General features: G+C 37.3%; 2 protein-coding genes and 1 long non-coding RNA gene across 10 annotated transcripts in view; 2 read left to right on the top strand and 1 right to left on the bottom strand.

Annotated features, from left to right (window-relative positions):
* syt1a (synaptotagmin Ia) overlaps positions 1-1,714 on the top strand; it is a 298,889-nt gene extending 297,175 nt beyond the window's left edge. For all 6 annotated transcript variants that reach the window (XM_061912043.1, XM_061912044.1, XM_061912042.1 and 3 more), the window contains one exon: positions 1-1,714. This exon is cut by the window's left edge and continues 4,610 nt beyond it. The gene's annotated coding sequence lies outside the window, so the exon portion shown is untranslated.
* Positions 1,715-10,800: 9,086 nt separating this feature from the next.
* On the top strand, positions 10,801-21,388 carry LOC133560006 (NADH-cytochrome b5 reductase 3-like). The gene is made up of 9 exons (XM_061912045.1): positions 10,801-10,960; positions 11,216-11,341; positions 13,479-13,551; positions 13,624-13,730; positions 13,795-13,924; positions 17,329-17,412; positions 17,494-17,579; positions 17,655-17,754; positions 20,809-21,388. The coding sequence occupies exons 1-9, from the start codon at positions 10,940-10,942 to the stop codon at positions 20,979-20,981; spliced, it is 900 nt and encodes a 299-aa protein (XP_061768029.1). The 5' UTR covers positions 10,801-10,939; the 3' UTR covers positions 20,982-21,388.
* LOC133560007 (uncharacterized) overlaps positions 12,359-22,500 on the bottom strand; it is a 19,286-nt gene continuing 9,144 nt past the window's right edge. Inside the window, exons 1-2 of one of the 3 annotated variants that reach the window (XR_009808370.1) lie at positions 18,751-21,555; positions 12,359-14,189 (exon numbers count right to left, since the gene is read on the bottom strand). This is a non-coding gene — a long non-coding RNA (uncharacterized LOC133560007). Of the gene's footprint in view, positions 14,190-18,750; positions 21,556-22,500 lie in introns of those variants that run through there. The other 2 variants (XR_009808371.1, XR_009808369.1) reach the window with 2 other exon arrangements.

Here is a 22,500-nt window from a genome sequence, read left to right on the forward strand (position 1 = left end):
CACTTTGCATCAGTCCATCTTAGATGATCTCGGGCTCAGAGAAGCCGGCGGCGTTTCTGGATGTTGTTGATAAATGGCTTTCGCTTTGCAGAGTAGAGTTTTAACTTGCACTTACAGATGTAGCGACTAACTGTATTTAGTGACAGTGGTTTTCTGAGGTGTTCCTGAGCCCATGTGGTGATATCCTTTAGAGATTGATGTCGGTTTTTGATACAGTGCCGTCTGAGGGATTGAAGGTCACGGTCATTCAATGTTGGTTTCCGGCCATGCCGCTTACGTGGAGTGATTTCTCCAGATTCTCTGAACCTTTTGATGATATTATGGAGCGTAGATGTTGAAATCCCTAAATTTCTTGCAATTGCACTTTGAGAAATGTTGTTCTTAAAGAGTTGACTATTTACTCACGCAGTTGTGGACAAAGGGGTGTACCTCGCCCCATCCTTTCTTGTGAAAGACTGAGCATTTATTGGGAAGCTGTTTTTATAACCGATCATGGCACCCACCTGTTCCCAATTAGCCTGTGGGATGTTCAAAAATGAGTGTTTGATGAGCATTCCTCAACTTTATCGGTATTTATTGCCACTTTTCCCAACTTCTTTGTCACGTGTTGCTGGCATCAAATTCTAAAGTTAATGATTATTTGCAAAAAAAGTTTGAACATCAAATATGTTGTCTTTGTAGCATATTCAACTGAATATGGCTTGAAAATGATTTGCCAAATCATTGTATTCTGTTTATATTTACATCGAACGCAATTTCCCAACTCATATGGAAACGGGGTTTGTAGATTTCCTGTTTGTTTTTCTTCTCGCACACTGAATCCAGCACGGGAAGTTTCAGGGAGTGAAAGACCCTTAAAGGCAGTGTACATATTTACATAAAGCTCTCTGATGTATATGTAGAATAAATATCAAGTGATAATCTATGATATATTAGCCATCATCCCCCTTCTTTTCTATTTGACATTACAACGTTGAATGTACAGTACGGACTGTGTCGGTTTTACTTTTCAAGTGATGTACTTTGCACTTTTATTTTGTAAAAAAAAAAAAAAAAAAAGTCTATTATTTTATTTATTTATTTTTATTTTTTTTGGGACTTCCTTTGGATCATTTTGAGTGCAGCTGCATTCTCCAACCCTTTTGACTCGACCGAGAGCAGCAAAGTGTGAGAGACAATTGGTTGAAATATTCAAAATGTGCACAAATGAGGGGGACGCAGGGCAGTGCAGGACCTTTTGTGTGTGGTGGGGGGAGGATTACCAAAATAAAAGCCATTTAACTGCACTGCAACACAAAGCTCCTCTTCTGACAATTCCCTACCAAAGTATGCACGGAAAAAAACTTAGCAACGTTCCCTGTCGAGCTCCAAATTCCTGCCAAGCTGCCCTTTGGCAAAGCAAAGCTGTGTGAAGTGTAGAAGGATCCTAGCTGCCTTTGTGTGTATCAACTGCCTGCTTGACTTTTTGCTGTTCTGTAAACTCGTAAAACTCTTCGGGCTCTTTTCTCCCACCGTCGTCATCACGGTTTGCCATGTTCAACCTTCATTTTGGATTGTTGTTTTCTTTTCTTTCTTTTTTTTTTACATTCTTTTGACCATGTTTTTTGCCGGTTGCGTTACACTTTGTGTAGTGATTCACGCTGTGGAGTTTTCTGACTGTTGTTATATAACTTCATATACACAAATGATCAATAAAAATGTTTTATTTCCTGTTGATACAGAAACTCTTTTATCTTTTGTTGTCATTCTGCAGCCAAAGATAAAACCCACAGTGCATTGGGAAACAAACATAATTAAAGCTGCAAGCAGCTGCTGCCCCCGCGACCCAAACCCGGATAAGCGGTAGAAGATGGATGGATGGATTATTACACAGAGAAAAAGTTGTATACACATGTGTTATACATCAGTCTCAGTAATAACAGTTGTAAAGTGGCTTGGGCATTTTATAAGGACGCCTTTATGCCACCATTTTGAGACTCTAATGCAGGGGTCGGGAACCTTTTTGGCTGAGAGAGCCAAAAAGCCAAATATTTTAAAATGTATTTCCGTAAGAGCCATATAATATTTTTTTTTAACACTAAACACAACTAAAGGCGTGCTTTTTAAGTAAGACCAACATTTCTAGAGCATAATAGGTCTCTAATTCTTTGTAATAACATTGTTATTCTGAAGATAACTGTGGAGGGGGGGGTGGCCCGTGGTCCTGCAGCAAGCTGGGGTGTTCCAGGACCGGCCTCGAAATCAGCGACAGGTGCGTAGATGGCCTACCTGGGCCCTGTTATCTAATCACCTGTCGCTCTGTTATTAGCAGCAGCCAGGAGGAGAGACAGGGTTGGGGCTGGAGCCAGAGCGAGAACGAAAAAAGAAAAAGACAATTGCTGGATAGCAAGTGAGAGACTTATTGAAAAATAAAACAATATTGTAACCCTGAAACAGGCTCTCATGTCGGTGCTTGGTGGTCTGAAGAACCCCCAGGAGGGCAAGCCCCGCACTAACCAATAACAAATAAATAACTTGTTACCATTGACGCAACTTCTTGAACAGGTGCGGTAGAAAACGGATGGATGGATTAAAAATGCATGAGAATGTTTTATATTTTGAACATTATTTTTAACACTGTAATGACAAGTGGAATTATTAATTACTTATCGTGTTAAGCAATGTCAGCTAAGATTTATCCGAGAGCCAGATGCAGTCATCAAAAGAGCCACATCTGGCTCGCAAGCCATAGGTTCCCTACTCCTGTTCTAATGCATTGTGAAAGGAATGCAGTTGTTGTATTGAAGTGGTAATATCAAACGTCCTGTTGATTTTTGCTGAAGGATGTCAACTATTAAAATGTAGGTCTAAGTGAGACCTACATAGAGGTTTTTGTTTCATGTGTCTCTGTGACATTCCTACCAGAAGTTACAAGAGGTTTTGTCTGTGTTTTCTTCCTATGAGCAGTTTGTCTGTGTTGTATTCCTAGGGGGCGCTAGAGCGCAAATTTGAGTTTTGAGGGGGTTTTTTAAATTTTTTATTAGATCGCAATTTTCGCCAGTCCTGATGTGTGTGCCAAGTTTGGTGAGTTTTGAAGCATTTTAAAGGGGTCAAATTACACCTCAAAGAGGCAAAAATGAATTTTTTTTTAGGAAAATTTGCGCAGGGGTTCTTTAAAGGCGTGTAAAATCTAAACCGGAGCAGTAATCAAAACTCTGTGAAAAACTTTTAATCAGAAGGGTTCAATCTCTCTCCTGTGCGAGTTTGAAGCCGACACGACAAACGCGCTCAGAGGAGATAATGTTTGAAAAAAGGTGACGGGTTTTTACAAAACTTTTATTTTGAAGGGGTAATTTTTAACTTCCTGTTGATTTTTGCTGAAGGATGTCAATTATTAAAATGTAGGTCTAAGTGAGACCTACATAGAGGTTTTTGTTTCATGTCTTTCCAGCATTCCTACCGGTAGTTACAAGCAGTTTTTTCTGTGTTTTATTCAAAAGTTGCGTTACAGCGCAATTTTGAGTTTTGGGGTTTGATTTTTTCATTAGATCGCAATTTTCGCCAGTCCTGATGTGTGTGCCAAGTTTGAGTTTTGAAGCATTTTAAAGGGGTCAAATTACAGCTCAAAGAGGCAAAAATTACATTTTTTAGGAAAATGTGCGCAGGGGTTCTTTAAAGGCGCGTAAAATCTAAACCGGAGCAGTAATCAAAACTCTGTGAAAAACTTTTAATCAGAAGGGTTCAATCTCTTTCCTGTGTGAGTTTGAAGCCGACACGACAAACGTGCTCAGAGGAGATAATGTTTGAAAAAAGGTGACGGGTTTTTACAAAACTTTTATTTTGAAGGGGTAATTTTTAACTTCCTGTTGATTTTTGCTGAAGAATGTCAATTATTAAAATGTAGGTCTAAGTGAGACCTACATAGAGGTTTTTGTTTCATGTCTTTCCAGCATTCCTACCGGTAGTTACAAGCAGTTTTGTCTGTGTTTTCTTCCTAGGAGCAGTTTTTTCTGTGTTTTATTCAAAAGTTGCATTAGAGCGCAATTTTGAGTTTTGGGGTTCGGTTTTTTTCATTAGATCGCAATTTTCGCCAGCCCTGATGTGTGTGCCAAGTTTTGGTGAGTTTTGAAGCATTTTAAGGGGTCAAATTACAGCTCAAAGAGGCAAAAATTAAATTTTTTAGGAAAATGTGCGCAGGGGTTCTTTAAAGGCGCGTAAAATCTAAACCGAAGCAGTAATCAAAACTCTGTGAAAAACTTTTAATCAGAAGGGTTCAATCTCTCTCCTGTGCGAGTTTGAAGCCAACACGACAAACGCGCTCAGAGGAGATAATGTTTGAAAAAAGGTGACGGGTTTTTACAAAACTTTTATTTTGAAGGGGTAATTTTTAACTTCCTGTTGATTTTTGCTGAAGGATGTCAATTATTAAAATGTAGGTCTAAGTGAGACCTACATAGAGGTTTTTGTTTCATGTCTTTCCAGCATTCCTACCGGTAGTTACAAGCAGTTTTGTCTGTGTTTTCTTCCTAGGAGCAGTTTTTTCTGTGTTTTATTCAAAAGTTGCATTAGAGCGCAATTTTGAGTTTCGGGGTTCGGTTTTTTTCATTAGATCGCAATTTTCGCCAGCCCTGATGTGTGTGCCAAGTTTTGGTGAGTTTTGAAGCATTTTAAGGGGGTCAAATTACAGCGCAAAGAGGCAAAAATTTGATTTTTTAGGCAAATTTTTCTTTGAAGGGGTTTTTGCAAAATTGTTGTTAATTTTTGCCCTAGAAGATACAGTTCCGAAATCTAGGTCTAAGTCAGCTCTACATAGAGGTTTTCGTTTCATGTCTCTACGACATTTCTAACGGAAGTTATAAGCAGTCTGTTTTTTTTTTTTTTCTAGGGAGCGCTAGCGCGCAATTTGGATTTTTGGGGTTTGGTTGCTTAATAAGTTGGGAAGGTTTGCCAGACCGACATGTGTGTCAAATTTGGTGAGTTTTGAAGCATGTTAAGGGGGTCAAATTACAGCGCATAGGTGCAGAAGAAAGAAAGAAAAAAGAATAATAAAACATTAGTTTCAATAGGGTCCTTTGGCCCATTGCAAAAGGACTCCTTTGGAGTCCTTTTGCAATGGGCCTGGCGGACCTTAATTACAGCTGCAAGCAGCCATGGCCGGGACCGACTTTTGCTGGTGTTTCCTGCCTTTACCCATTCAACATATTGTTGGATTTGGTTGTCTTTTTATTTCCTAGTCGGATTTTAGAACAGCTAAAGTGTGAGCCTTTTACATAGACCTTGAATTTGGAATGTGGGAATGAAGCCATAACAATCTGTTATCTCAACTGTCCGAGGTAGGAAGGAGAAGAAGAGGGGCGGGTGATAGTGAGTGAGGAGGGAGTAACTGCCATTTTAGGATTAAATCAATTTGGGCTGTGCATTGAACTGTTGTATCTAGATTGATCTCCCAAGGCGCTTTGGATATGAAATATCAAAATGAGCAACCTCGGTCTCTGATTGATTTTAAAAACCAGCTTATGTGTCATAAAAAAAACCTGGGGGGCGTTGACCGAAAGAAGAACAGGTCCAAACGCAACTATATCTTTACCTGCACATTACCTACCTTCCCTGCATCCTGGGGTCACACCGGTGCTTCTTTCTTTCACCCAGTCAACATATCTTTCTTTCTTTCTTTCACCCATACACGCTGGTGCTTGCTGCCATCACCCAGACAACATACAGTGGGGCAAAAAAGTATTTAGTCAGCCAGCGATTGTGCAAGTTCTCCCACTTCAAATGAGGACAGAGGTCTGTCATTTTCATCATAGGTACACTTCAACTGGGAGAGACAGAATGTGGAAAAAAAATCTGTATTCTTCTCAGTATTCTTCTTCCTCCAAACACGACGAGTTGAGTTTATACCAAAAAGTTCTATTTTGGTTTCATCTGACCACATGACATTCTCCCAATCCTCTGCTGTATCATCCATGTATCCATTTTGGTATAAACTCAACTGCTGGTGTTTGGAGGAAGAAGAATACTGAGTTGCATCCCAAGAACACCATACCTACTGTGAAGCATGGGGGTGGAAACATCATGCTTTGGGGCTGTTTTTCTGCTAAGGGGACAGGACGATTGATCCGTGTTAAGGAAAGAATGAATGGGGCCATGTATCCTGAGATTTGGAGCCAAAACCTCCTTCCATCAGTGAGAGCTTTGAATGGTTGACCAAATACTTATTTTCCACCATAATTTACTAATAAATTTATTTGAATTCCTGGATTTTTTTTTCACATTCTGTCTGTCACAGTTGAAGTGTACCTATGATGAAAATGACAGACCTCTGTCATCATTTGAAGTGGGAGAACTTGCACAATCGCTGGTTGACTAAATACTTTTTTGCCCCACTGTATCTTTACCTGCACTTTACCTACCTTCTCTGTATCCTGGAGTCAAACCGGTGCCTCCTTCCTTCACCCAGTCAACATATCTTTACCCACACAGTACATAGAGGTGTGTATGTGGATCAAAGTAAATAGTTTGTGTGTATGGACAGAAATACATATTTCTATGCAACCAAAAAAATGTTCAAACAAAACATGGATTGTGTCTTCCCCTCAGGGAATAAAACACTTGTCACCCCCAAGTTCTTTTGGATGACATTTATGTCGAGTAAAAAAAGGACCACCGAGACGGACTAGCTTTTGGAGACCAGTCCTTACAACGCAACCATAGCATCTCCAAGAGGGGTCTAACAGTGAGACAAAAGGAGTTAACTCTTATAGTGAGGAGCCCCCCCCCCCCCTTACAGAGAGGGATGCACCTGCTGATAAGAAGAGGGACCGTGTCCTTCTGTCCTTCACGGAACAGAACTGGCTCAAACCTCCCTTTTGAGGAGCGATTCATCATGTTTGTGCAAGACACTGGACGCTGGAGGACCAAATATGGAACTCAACAACAGATGATAAGGTAAAAGTACCAAGTGCATGATCACACAATACAATGTTATACTAAAGCAGGGGTGTCCAAACTTTTTCCACAGAGGGCCGCACATGGAAAAATGTAAGCATGCGGGGGCCATTTTTATATTTTTCATTTTCAAACCATAACAAAATATATGATTTTTTTTTTTAATCCTTAGGGATCCTGGGGAGCATAGAGGGTCTCAGTCACTAAAATGTTAAAAATAAGTCAAATTATCATTATTATTTATTTAATGCTTACAGTAAATCTCTATATCAACTTGAGGTTGATATAAAGTAAAACAAATAACGTTTTATGCCTTTTCTGTCAAAGACAACTTTGTTTTTTTATAGTAAAACTGAAATATGCAGTATTTAGATAGATAGATAGTACTTTATTGATTCCTTCAGGAGAGTTCCTTTATTTAGAAATTAAAGCCCTCAAAGATCAATAATGCAGGACATCATTGATTTTAATTAATTACATTTTTTGAGTAATCACAGTGAAAAGTTAAATAAAATCCTCCTAAATATAATTGAGATGCAAAAGGTTCCCCACTCATAAAGTGATGCATTTTTATTAGTTTTGTTTTTACTTTTAACACTTAAATTTCAAGATCAACTTCCGATATATCCGTCGATTTTAAGTTTGAACTATTATGTTGTTTGTTTCATGCTCTTTTGTCAAAACTTTGATGTTTTTATATGGCAACCACACAACATATGCAATATTTTTTCCACATAAAACATTTTAAAGTGATATTTTTGAAGTAATAATTCATTATAACAGATTTTTTTCGTCCTTTTTTTTTTGAGCAATGGAAAAAAAAAAGAAAATAAAGACAAAAGGGGAAAAAAATGCCTGCATGGCAGCTTCGTGTCAACATTGCCACTTTTTCTCATTAGATTTCACCGCATTCCACTTTTTTTTACTATCAATTTTGCAATTTTTGCAGAATGTGTGGCGGGCCGGTAAACGATTAGCTGCGGGCCGCACTTTGGACACCCCTGTACTAAACCATCAACATACATATAAATATATGCATTCTCCACAATTGGAAATCAAACCAATATTTTCAAACAAAAAAGGAATCTGATTTTAATTTTTTTTTAAATGTTTCAAACAAAATCAATCAATCAATGTTTATTTCCATCCATCCATTTCCTACCACTTATTCCCTTTCGGGGTCGCGGGGGGCGCTGGCGCCTATCTCAGCTACAATCGGGCGGAAGGCAGGGTACACCCTGGACAAGTCGCCACCTCATCGCAGGGCTCAATGTTTATTTATATAGCCCTAAATCACAAGTGTCTCAAAGGGCTGCACAAACCACAACGACATCCTCGGTACAGAGCCCACATACGGGCAAGGAAAAACTCACCCCAGTGGGACGTCGGTGACAGTGACTATGAGAAACCTTGGAGAGGACCTCACATGTATGTTCATAAAAAAAATATTTTCAATCAAAAAAGCTGATTTTAAATTCCCAAAATATTTTCAAACTAATACAATGGATTTGAAATCCTTAAAGTGCTGCGTTCACTTGTTTTTTCTGGTTATAAGGGATGAGCGGTAGAAAATGGATGGATGGATAGTTACAAATATTTTTTTGTGGCTTCTGAACAACGATGGCGTGACCATATATGGGCGTGACTGCTGGATGGTAGCCATACTTACAAATTAAAAGGCATCTGACAGATGATGTTGGATTTAAATTGAGTAGTAACCACAGTTATGACCTAAAAATTATTTGTAACCTAAATATTATTTTATTTAAAAAAAATTACAATAATTTTTTTTGTTTGCGAATGTTTTTGTGTTTGAAATCACAACGGTTGCATAAAAAGAAATATTATCTCCATTAATGTAGCAAACTTTTTTTTTTTACATTGCCCTAAGGCACATTTTAAAATCAAGCAAAACAACTTTGTTTTTTTGTTTATTTAAAGGAAACAGGGCGAAAAGGTTAAACATATTTAGTAACGATATATTAAATTGCCAATAATCTAATCTAGTATATTATTATATATTAATACCAACATTATCTTTTAAGTTGGTATTTTATATTTTTAACTTATTCTTGCTTTGACGTTTCATTATACGGTCTTTGAGGAAAACAATAAAAACCCCCATGGATTACAGCAACGAAATTGTTCACTACTGCCCTCTAGCGGACATTAAGTAGAACACATGTCAATACCACAGTAACACTGCTGCCATCTTGTGGTCATCACGCAGAATCGCATTTATGGACGTTAGCTGCCTGCCAGATGCGAAATAAAAAAAACGAGCTATTGTCAATTGTCGGAAATTATCGGTCATTACTTTGCCTCCCCAAAAAATTGTCAGACTAAAAAACTGCTGTCAAGTCGGGAACAAAAGTCGCTGGATTTTTTTCCGCCTGTGCAAACAAATCGAGCAACCCAAGTATGCCTTTATTGTTGAATTATTAACTCTGACAGACGGAAGTGACGTTGGAAAATTCAGTGTGTCAAGTTCCATACAACTAGCCGGAAGTTCAGCGTTTAGTGATAGAATAACAGCAGCTGGAAGTGAAACTTTACTGGAAAAAAAAATACGTGCATAAACAAAGAGACAAATACTAAAGATGAGCGAGTGTTTTTATTGACAACATACAAGCTGATGTAGGAGTCAGCAACCTTTTTGAAACCAAGAGCTACTTCTTGGGTACTGATTAATGCGAAGGGCTACCAGTTTGATACACACTTCGATAAATTGCCAGAAATAGCCAATTTGCTCAATTTACCTTTAATATATATATATATATATATATATATATATATATATATATATATATATATATATATATGAATGGGTATTTCTGTCTGTCATTCCATCGTACATTTGTTTCCCTTTTACGGAAGTTTTTTTTGTCGAGAATAAATGATGAAAAAAACATTTAATTGAACGATTTAAAAGAGGAGAAAACACGAAAAAAAAGAAAATTACATTTTGAAACATAGTTTATCTTCAATTTCGACTTTTTACCATTCAAAATTCAACCGAAAAAAATGAAGAGAAAAACTAGCTAATTCGGATATTTTTGAAAAAACTAAAAAATTTTTAGGGAAAATCATTAGTAATTTTTCCTGATTAAGATTAATTTGAGAATTTTGATGACATGTTTTAAATAGGTTAAAATCCAATGTGCACTTTGTTAGAATATATAACAAATTGGACCAAACTAGAGGTCTAACAAAGACCAATCATTATTTCTGCTAGATTTTCCAGAACAAAAATTTTAAAAGAAATTCAAAAGACTTTCAAATAAGATTTAAAATTGATTCTACAGATTTAATAGATTTGGCAGAGTATTTTTTGGAATTTTAATCATAATAAGTTTGAAGAAATATTTCACAAATATTCTTTGTCGAAAAAACAGAAGCTGAAATGAAGAATTAAATTAAAATGTATTCATTATTCTTTACAATAAAAAAAAATATTACTTGAACATTGATTTAAATTGTCAGGAAAGAAGAGAAAGGAATTTAAAAGGTAAAAAGGTAAATGTTTTTATAAATCCTAAAATCCTTTTTAAGGTTGTATTTTTTTTCTCTAAAATTGTCTTTCTGAAAGTTATAAGAAGCAAAGTAAAAAAATAAATGAATTTATCTAAACATTGGAATTTCAAATTCTATTTGAGTTTTGTCTCTCTTAGAATTAAAAATGTCGAGCAAAGCGAGAGCAGCTTGCTAGTAAATAAATAGAATTTAAAAAACAGAGGCAGCTCACTGGTAAGTGCTGCTATTTGAGCTATTTTTAGAACAGGCCAGCGGGCGACTCATCTGGTCCTTACGGGCTACCACGTTGGTGACAACACCTGTTGTTGTTTGCCGCTAGGATTTTATTTTGAAAGAGCCCGGGCGGAAGTGCTTGCCCCACACACTGTGACTCGTGTGGCAAGTGTTGACAGTTTAAAGTTCACGGCTGCAGCAGAGCAGACTCGTCCAACAGTCGTCACATCTCACATTTTCATAATCTCCTCTAAACGTCGTGAAGATGCTTTCTTACATCGTCGGTGTAAGTAAACCTCCAACACAAGTACAGTATTGACGTTGCTAAGGTTAGCATGTGCAGAATTCCCTGGAAGTTGTCCATGCTTGTCTTGGGGAAAATGTGACTCATGTGTTCCTTTGGCTGCGACAACATGAGCCTACTTAGCCGCTAAATGTGTCCTTTAAGCCGGGACAACGCCCTGCGAAAGGCGCGGACCAAACTGGATGCTAATGCTAATCGTGTTCATGCTAGCTGCTGATTTTTATTTTTTTTTCGCAGTTGATCAGGAGCGGCTTTGATGGAATAGTCAACCTCCTCTTCAGGCTGCTGTTCTCCAAGAGGAGGGCCGCCATCACGCTGGAGGATCCCAACATCAAGTACGCACTGCGGCTCATTGACAAGCAGGTGAGGCGTTCACTGACACACCTTTGCCACCAAGTTCTTTTAATCCTAGACTTCCACATTACACTCAGACAAACTATAAGGACACTCAAGGGAAAATTAAAAAGATAAATTACCGTATTTCCTTGAATTGCGGGGCGCTAATTAATTTAAAACCCTCTTTTCACTCCTGCGCTTACCGTAAAAGTAAGCATGCGCTAATTATTTTAAAACCTCTTCTCACTCCTCTGCTTACCAAAGGCATGCGGTAAAAGTAAGCATGCGCTAATTATTTTAAAACCTCTTCTCACTCCTGCGCTTATCAAAGGCATGCGGTAAAAGTATGCATGTGCTAATTATTTTAAAACCTCTTCTCACTCCTGCGCTTATCAAAGGCATGCGGTAAAAGTAAGCATGTGCTAATTATTTTAAAACCTCTTCTCACTCCTCTGCTTACCAAAGGCATGCGGTAAAAGTAAGCATGCGCTAATTATTTTAAAACCTCTTCTCACTCCTCTGCTTACCAAAGGCATGCGGTAAGAGTAAGCATGCGCTAATTATTTTAAAACCTCTTCTCACTCCTGCACTTATCAAAGGCGTGCGGTAAAAGTAAGCATGCGTTAATTATTTTAAGACCTCTTCTCACTCCTCTGCTTACCAAAGGCGTGCGGTAAAAGTAAGCATGCGCTAATTATTTTAAAACCTCTTCTCACTCCGGCGCTTACCAAAGGCATGCGGTAAATTTAGGCCTGCGCTTATAAATCAGAATCAAACATACTTTATTAATCTAGGGACGGCATGGCGCAGAGTAAAGAGTGGCCGTGCGCAACCCGAGGGTCCATGGTTCAAATCCCACCTAGTACCAACCTCGTCACGTCCGTTGTGTCCTGAGCAAGACACTTCACCCTTGCTCCTGATGGGTGCTGGTTGGCGCCTTGCATGGCAGCTCCCTCCATCAGTGTGTGAATGTGTGTGTGAATGTGGAAGTAGTGTCAAAGCGCTTTGTGTACCTTGAAGGTAGAAAAGCGCTATACAAGTACAACCCATTTATTATTTAATCTCCGAGGGGAAATTAACATTTTCAACAAAATCCCATTCCAGATCAGACAAACATTGCAGGTAGACAGAACAAGATCGCTGAAGGGTCTGCCAACTTCCGGCGCCCCTTACAAAAAAGGTGAGATACAGGTAAACAAGTGGGGGGAATGGGGAAAAAAGAAAAGATTTAAATTAGATAAAATAAAAAAATTCGGTCTAAGCCTGGAATTTGAGTGTGATGTAAGGATACCATCATGAAAAGCAGATTCAATAAAAAAAAACATTATTCTGGTCTTACCTTTACTAATAAATGAAGTCCATGCGTAGCTCCTTCTGATCAAAAACATCAATAACTTGTTTATTGAAGTCTTCCTTATCTTTCTTCAGTTTTAAAAGTATCTCTGCCTTGATGGAGATTTTTAGAAAACTGTTTTATTTTAGATATGTAATCCTCCATGTTAAAAGTGCAAGCGAGAGGAAAAAAATAAACACATGCTGCTCACTCTTGCTGCTTGTTGTCACTTCTTCTGCAGCCGAGTAGTCGCAAGAAGGATCACTAGCGCCCTCTACCACCAGGAGGCGGGAGTCATTTAATGACTCATATTTGACACACGCAGCTACGGTATATTAATAAAACATAGCTGCTTCCTGTTCTTTTTAGCATATTCAATAGCTTGGAACGTAAATCCTACTGAATAGCTCTTAATCTTCTTCCCTTTATGCGATTTCAAATTATTGAAATCAGCCTCCTCCATTTTGAAAATGATGACAAGTGAAGTGTCACTCAAGACGTGACGAGTTTGATCCTGTGGAAATTCTAGGCATATGCTAATTATTTAACGAAACGAGTTTGACCCGGCGTAAATTGTAGGCATGCGCTAATAAAAATAATATTTAGCGAAACGAGTTTGACCCGGCGTTAATCCTGAGCCGGCGGTCATGCTAAGTATGCGCTAACTATTTTGCGAAACGAGTGTGACCCGGCAGTAATTCTAGGCAGGTGCATACTATATTCAAGAAAATACGGTAATCGGCGTGCTAAATGTTTGGCTTCATCTTTTTTGCAGTCACACAGAATTTTATGCCCAATGTTGTAGTTTTTGTTCATGTTTATTATTTATAGATTGTCAGCCACGATACGAGGAAGTTCCGCTTTGCCCTGCCGTCCCATGACCACGTCCTGGGTCTCCCTGTGGGTCAGTGTCGACACATTTGACAACATGATAGGTCTGCGCGTGTCAGACTAAGTGTGGTGATGTCCTTCACAGGACAGCACATCTATCTGTCCGCCAAGATTGAGGGCAAGCTGGTGGTGCGCCCGTACACGCCCGTGTCCAGCGACGACGACAAAGGCTACGTGGACTTGGTCATCAAGGTAACAAAATCAGTCGCTTTAAACTTGTGCAATATTTTCTCATACGTCCCCTCCCTCCCCCCAGGTTTACTTCAAAGGGGTCCATCCTAAATTCCCAGAAGGCGGGAAGATGAGTCAGCACCTGGAGAACCTCCGGATTAACGACACCATCGACTTTAGAGGACCCAGCGGCCTTCTCGTCTACAAGGGCAGAGGTGAGCGCTTGTGTTGAAATGACGCCGCCACTCCAGTCCTGTAGGGGCAGTAATGTGCACCGTGTGATGTTTTGGATGCAAACAGAAGTTGATTCCGACGTTTTTAAAAGGCAACCAAAAAAAACATAAGTCAATGTTGTCCTCCATCCATCCATTTTCTACCACCTGTCCCTCTCTGGGTCGCAGGAGTGCTGGAGCCTATCCCAGCTTCATTTGAGCGAAAGAAGGGGTACACCTTGGACAAATCGCCACCTCATCACAGGGCCTACACAGATAGATGGTTCATATTTCAATAATACAGATAGTTTTTTGCAAACTGGACAACAAAACTTCCCTTACTGTGTCAAGAAATGCTAACGAACAAATATTTATACAACTCTCAATTACGACCCACGGATAAAGATTGAATGAATACATCTCAAAATAAAAACTTAAATGCGTTAATCAAAATTAACTACATAAATGTGTTATTGAATGTTTAAGTCATTTATTTAATATAGATTACATTGAATAATTTCATTATTTCATGATATAGGTAATTATTTCACAATTGAATTATAAATGTAATTATTTAATGAGTTATTTTACTATTTGATTAAGTATTTAAAGATGTACTTATTTATGTTCCCCCTATTGGGACCTCGTCAGTGCTTCTTGAATTAATTTTTTTATCCGTCAGTCTCAGATAAAATATTTACATATAATAAATCATTTATATATTTAATTCCAGTAGTAAATTAGTGGCGCATTTGAGTAATAATTACAAAATATTTGTTTATTAAATCCCTTTTGACCATTGTCAGTGCTTTGTGAATAATTGGATCTTTCAAACTCCGATAAAATCATGTCACCTTTAATTCCAATTATAAACTAATCATTTAATTGTTTAAATATTTATTTAGTTGGGTCTTATTTGGCTCTTGTCAGTGCTTTATAAGTAACTTTAACTGTTAAACTTGGATAAATTACACATTTATGTATTAAATTCCAATGATGACACATTTAATTAAGTATTTATGTCCATCCATCCATTTCCTACCGCTTGTCCCTTTTGGGGTCACGGGGGGTGCTGGAGCCTATCTCAGCTGCATTCGGTCAGAAGGCAGTGTGCACCCTGGACAAGTCGCCACCTCATGGCAGGGCCAACACAGATGGACAGACAACATTCACACTCACATTCATGTATTTATTTAATTGTGTCCAGTTTGGCTTTTGTCAAATTCATATAAAATCATGACTCATTTATATACCGTATTTTTTGGAGTATAAGTCACACCTGCCGAAAATGCATAATAAAGAAGGGAAAAAACATACAAATCGCACTGGAGTATAAGTCGCATTTTTGGGGGAAATGTATTTGATAAAATCCAACACCAAAGAATAGACATTTGAAAGGCAATTTAAAATAAATAAAGAATAGTGAACAACAGGCTGAATAAGTGTAGGTTATATGAGGCATAAATAAGCAACTGCTATGTTAACCTAACATATTATGGTAAGAGTCATTCAAATAACTATAACATATAGAACATGCTACTAGTTTACCAAACTATCTGTCACTCCTAATCCATAAATCTCATGAAATCTTATGCGTCTAGTCTGTTACGTAAATGAGCTAAATAATATTATTTGATATTTTACGGTAATGTTAATAATTTCACACACAAGTCGCTCCTACGTATAAACTATTAGATAAAAAACTGACTTATAGTCCTAAAAATATGGTACTTCATTCCAGTTACAAATGACATATTTGTTTGAATATATTTTTTATTTGTGTCCCATTAGCTCTTGTCTGTACTTTATGAGAAATTGTATCCGTCAAACTTAGATAAAATCATGACAAATTGTGTTTGTTTTAAATAAGACATTTAATTATTTAAATATGCATTTAATTTTGGCGCTTGTCAGAGCTTTTATGCATCTTTTTATTTTTCAAACTGTGATAAAATGACACATTTATTTATCCAATGACATTGAATTATTTGAATATGTATTTAGATAGTTATGTGGCGTGGCTCGGTTGGTAGAGCGGCCTCGCCAGCAACTTGAGGGTTCCAGGTTAGATTCCCGCTTCCCCTATCTTAGTCACTGTTGTTGTGTCCTTGGGCAAGACACTTTACCCACCTGCTCCCAGTGTCACCCACACTGCTTTAAATGTAACTTAGATAATGGGTTTAACCAGAGGTGGGTAGAGTAGCCAGAAATTGTACTCAAGTAAGAGTACTGTTACTTTAAAGATGTATTACTCAAGTAAAAGTAAGGAGTAGTCACCCAAATATTGACTTGAGTAAAAGTAAAAAGTATGTTGTGAAAAAACTACTCAAGTACTGAGTAACTGATGAGTAACCTGTTCGTTTAATGATGACGGCAACAAGTAATGCACAAAAACATAAAAATAGCAATGAACACATTCAGAGCCAGGAATGTCTCTTAAGCAACTAAAACAATAATTTATATTAAATATTATATATTTGGTTTTACACTGTATTGAAATAAAAATTTGAAAATGAATTTTACTTTTGCAACCTCATTATACTATTGGCTAAGTTTTATATTCATAAATGTAAGTTTCTTAATACCCGACCTGTTTTTTATGCCTTTTAAAAAAGATTTAGAACTCTACATTAAAACACTACCTCTAACAACCAAAAAGCTGTGAAAATGTTGATGCTGTGTTCCAAATTTAAGTGCTTTGTACTTTGTTTATTTTATATATATATATATATATATATATATTTGCATTCTATTTTAGTTATTTTAAATTTTGTACGGTTTTTATACTGTTTTTGTACTTACCTTGATTATTATTTTCAACTGTTTGTAAATGTTGAAATTAATAAAGGTTTGTAAAAAAAAGTGTGCAGTTAATCATGTGACCGCCTGGCTCTGTTTGATTGGTGAAACGGAGTCAAACGTCACCAGTGACTGCATTTGATTGGTGAAACGCAAGCATCTGATAGATCCTACTTTGAAGGTCTGTCTGACTAACCAAAACAAACAAAGCGTGCATTAACAGATCAATAAAAATGAGTAGCGAGTAGCGAGCTGAATGTAGATTAATGGAGCGTTTCTTCTCTATAAATATACTCAAGTAAAAGTATGTTGCATTAAAACTACTCTTAGAAGAACAATTTATCCCAAAAGTTACTCAAGTAGATGTAACGGAGTAAATGTAGCGCGTTACTACCCACCTTTGGGTTTAACTATGTAAAGCGTTTTGAGTCTAGTGAAAAGCGCTATATAAATACAATTCACTTCAAATTTAACCCTCCACAGGCATCCAGATATGCCTCCTACTTAAAAAAAAAAAAAAAAATATCAGTAACCTTCTTGTGTGTTAACTGTTCTTATAATCGTAATAGTAAGTTGTTAACAAAAATACTATTTATGTTTGTCTGCAGGTGTTTTTGCCATCCAGGCAGACAAAAAGACTCCAGGTGTACAAAAGACAGCCAAGCATGTCGCCATGATCGCTGGCGGCACCGGTAACGTCCTACTTTTTTACCTCCTTTTAAATTAAAACGTTGTGACACTAAACTAAAAAAAAATCCCTAAAATGAGCACAGGGATCACGCCAATGCTGCAGCTCATCACCGCCGTGATGAAGGACCCTCAGGACCAGACAGTTTGTCACCTGCTCTTTGCTAACCAGGTGACCACCATCATCATCATCACATTTGTTATGCTCCATCATGGTCATGATCGTCATGTGACTTCCTGTCCTCAGACGGAGAAGGACATCCTGCTAAGACCGGAGTTGGAGGAGATTCAAGTCAACAACCCGCAACGTTTCAAGCTGTGGTTCACTGTGGACAGAGCGCCTTCCAGTACGTTCCACAACTTTTATTATTGCTTTGGTATTGTATTGTAAAAATAGAATCAAAACTTGCATTAGAACATTGAGGATTATTACAACAAACATTTGTGAAATATGACAGCCACAAAGCAAAATGGCCGACTGCCTGTGTTTCGTCCAGAGTAGTTTCTTAGATGAGTTACATGCAATCTGGAGTTCATGTCAAATATTTGATATTCAGTTTCCAGCGAGGGCAGTACTGTGCAGGTCTTATGCGTTCGTGTCATGACGTAATATTTCCAACATATAATGCAAAATAGAATTTTGTTGTGTTTTTAATTGCTTGGTTGGTTTAGCATGTTTAAAAAATATTTATCAAGCCTTGCAAGAATTTGCGATGTTGCGATCCCTACTAATTATGCGTGTCCTTGTGAATGTGTCCTTTCCCCGCAACTTCGTATTTGTCCCCTGAAAAGCGCTCAAACGCTCATGTCAGCGATCTGATCAAAACTTTTGTGCAATGTGTCAACTCTTTACTGCTCTAACATAGTGTTAAAGGCCTACTGAAAGGAGATGTTCTTATTTAAACGGGGATAGCAGCTCCATTCTATGTGTCATACTTCATCATTTCGCGATATTGCCATATTTTTGCTGAAAGGATTTAGTAGAGAACATCGATGATAAAGTTCGCAACTTTTGGTCGCTCATAAAAAAGCCTTGCCTGTACCGGAAGTAGCAGACGATGTGCGCGTGATGTCACGGGTTGTGGAGCTCCTCACATCCTCACATTGTTTACAATCATGGCCACCAGCAGCGATTCGGACCGAGAAAGCGACGACTTCCCCATTAATTTGAGCGAGGATGAAAAAATTGTGGATGAGGATAGTGAGAGTGAAGGACTAGAAAAAAAAAAAAGGCAAGGGCAGTGGGAGCAATTCAGATGTTATTAGACACATTTACTAGGATAATTCTGGAAAATCCCTTATCTGCTTATTGTGTCACTAGTGTTTGTGAAATTATATGGTACCTGAAAGTCGGAGGGGTGTGGCCACGGGTTTGGTGACCGCCAGTGTCTCCGGTGGGAGGAGGTAACAGTCCGCAGCTGCAGGAGGGCGCAAGCTCCGCTCGTGTCTACAGTAAGAGCCAATTTATTACCACAATTTCCTCACCGAAACCTGCCGGTTGACATGTGGTCGGGAACCATGTACGCTTGACCGCTCTGTTCCATAGTAAAGCTTCACCTTCGGGAATGTAACCAAGTAAACACCGCATGTGTTTGTGTTGCTAGAGGCAGCTGCAATACACCGCTTCCCACCTACATCTTTCTTCTTTGACTTCTCCATTATTAATTGAACAGATTGCAAAAGATTCAGCAAAACAGATGTCCGGAATACTGTGTAATTATGCGATTAAAGCAGACTACTTATAGCTTGGATCGGTGACGTCACGCGCACGTGTCATCATACGTGTCATCATTCCGCAACGTTGTCAACAGGATACTTTGCGGGAAATTTAAAATTGCAATTTAGTAAACTAAAGCGGCCGTATTGGCATGTGTTGCAATGTTAATATTTCATCATTGATATATAAACTATCAGACTGTGTGGTCGCTAGTAGTGGCTTTCAGTAGGCCTTTAAAGAGTATTAATGATAACTGCAGTATAACGTCTTGACACTTAGTATTACCGGTTTAAATCAAAATGACCGGGAAAAACGTGAATGATAGCCACACTCTGATAATGTCCCGGACCGACTGGCACAAGCTCGCTTACATGTTCATATGAACACAGGAGACATTAACATCTTTCAACATTAGGAAACAACTTAACAATACATGTACTCGTATTAACATGTTACTGTCTGAACATCTGAGATATTCTACTGTGCACTTTGAACATACAAGCAGTGTTTTCTTCGGAGTGATCAATGTTGACAGTGTTTTTTTTTTTTTGGCAACTTTATTAACAAAGACAAATATTTCTACAATAGAAAGTAAATTTGTGTCACATAAACCGGACATGAACTTTAGTGAACATTCAATTGGCCTTAACTCAAAAAAAAAAAAAAAAACATTCCAAAACTTTTACAAATTTAAAATTGGTGGGAAAAAAAAAGACATTACACTCAACTATCCATCCATCCACTTTTTACCGCTTGTCCCTTTTGGGGTCGCGAGGGGTGCTGGAGCTTATCTCTGCTGCATTCAGGCTAAAGGAGGAGTACACCCTGGACAAGTCGCCGCCTCATCTAGTAAGCTCTTAAAAATCCAGAACAATATTTAATGTTTCCTCTGCCAAGAAAATCTTTTCTGTCAAATTTTTACAGGTATTGTATTTAAAAAAAAAAAAAAAAAAAAAACTTTGTGAAAGATTTCAATGTTCACATTCAACAATACAGCTTATATGAAATGTTCATATCGTTACATCCCTACTCTAACTTCCATATTTACTAAGAGCCTCTTCCTGTTCCCGTCTACTGCATTCTGGGTAATGTAGTACACAAACATTAAGTACTTTCTTGTTTGCATTGACTGACGTGTTAGTTTGATGATTATTTCTCATATATCGCCAAAAATCACCGCAATAAAGCTATCGTTGAAACATAAATATAAGTTTGACTAAAACCTTTCAAGCGTGAAACAATGAGACAAATGACAATGTGTTTTTACTGCCATCTAGTGTCTACTTGAATGTTTTGTAACTTTGTAGTAATAAAAGTAAAACCTCAAATGCTTTTCAAACTAAGCATTAATTTGAGTGCAAATAAAGTATTGTTAGAAAGCTTTTTAAAAACGCTTCAAAAATTAGTGTCACTTTTATAAAATTAGCGCAACGTTTTGAAAAACCTCATTTAAAAATAGTTTTAGTTAGGCTGCTTCAACCGCACGAAAAGCAAAAAGAAACCTGGGAGTTAAAGTCAAATCTATTCTCTGCATTTGACCCATCACCCTTGATCACCCCTGGGGAGGTGAGGGGTGCAGTAGGACTGTTGACTGTGGCAAGCGATGAAAATAAGGCTGTAAGTGATGTTTATGTTTAGTGTGTACACGCCAACAATGTGCTGACATGTTTGCATGTCATGTCAGAGTGGGAGTACAGCGAGGGTTTCATCAACGAGGACATGATGAGGGAACATCTGCCGCCGCCCGCCGATGACGTCCTCGTCCTGATGTGCGGACCCCCTCCCATGATCCAGTTCGCCTGCAACCCCAACCTGGACAAGGTGGGACACGCGGTCGAGCACAGGTTCACCTTCTAGAAGAAATGTCAACTTTGTGTTTGTTTTCTTCAGCACTTGTATTTATACCATGCAGCTTTATCACTACTGCCACCTGGTGGCCATTATGGACCACACGCGGTCTTGCGGTGTCACTAAATTAAGGTGCCTTAAGCGTTGTTGTGCTGTTTGTACGGATGCAAAGTTATTTTTGATGTTTATAGTCAACAGGTTTATCAGAGAAGTCAGCACTTTATTTGTCATCAGATGGACAAAGCTCCAGAAAGGAAAGATGATTTCACATGCTTTATTGAAATCATGTAAAACGGCATAAAATGTATTATGAATATTATTAAATTGTATGCAGCAAACTCTTGTCTTTCCAAGATGGCGTGTACACAGCATCATGCTGACATGCTAAAACAATAGTCAATAAAATGTCCAAAACGTGTCGTATTTTTATTTTTTTTAAACGCTCCTGTTGTTCGCATGCACCCAGCAGCGCCCTCTAGTGGGCTAGCTGAGAGCTTGTTGTGTGATGTGACTAAGACATCAAGTGTGTCTGTATATCTATTAAAAAAAAGTGTATATTTATATGTACACATATTTATATACACATCTGTGTATATATTTATACAAATATGTATGTAAAAATATTTATACACTTTTGTATGTGTATATATATACACATATGTATATAAATAGATGTGTATATATATACATATGTATACGTGTGTGTGTATATATATATACACATATGTATATACATACATGTGTGTGTATATATATATATACACGTGTATGTATATATATATATACACACACATACATATGTGTATGTACACATATAGGTGTGTATATATACATATACATATGTATATAGATACACACAAATATATACACACGTGTGTATGTATACATGTATGGATATATATACACATATGTATATACATACATGTGTGTGTATATATATACACGTGTATGTATATATATATATACACACACATACATATGTGTATGTACACATATAGATGTGTATATATTCGTATACATATGTATATAGATACACACAAATATACACATGTATATATATACATACACACGTGTGTATGTATACATATATGGATATATATACACATATGTGTATACATATGTATGTCTATATGTGTGTGTGGATATATACATATATATGTATGTGTATATATACACATATGTATATATATACATATGTGTATATATACACATATGTATATATATACACATATGTATATATATACATATGTGTATATATACACATGTATATATATACACATATGTATATATATACATATGTGTATATATACACATATGTATATATATACATGTGTATATATATATGTGTGTGTATATATACATATTTATATACGTATCTGTATATATACATATGTATATACACACATACATGTGTGTATATACATATATGTATATATACATATATGTATACATATATGTATATATACATATGTATATATGCATATATACATATGTATATATACACATATATGTGTATATATACACATAT

This window comes from Nerophis ophidion, linkage group LG10 (assembly GCF_033978795.1).
Source record: "Nerophis ophidion isolate RoL-2023_Sa linkage group LG10, RoL_Noph_v1.0, whole genome shotgun sequence".
In the NCBI taxonomy this organism is placed as follows: domain Eukaryota; kingdom Metazoa; phylum Chordata; class Actinopteri; order Syngnathiformes; family Syngnathidae; genus Nerophis; species Nerophis ophidion.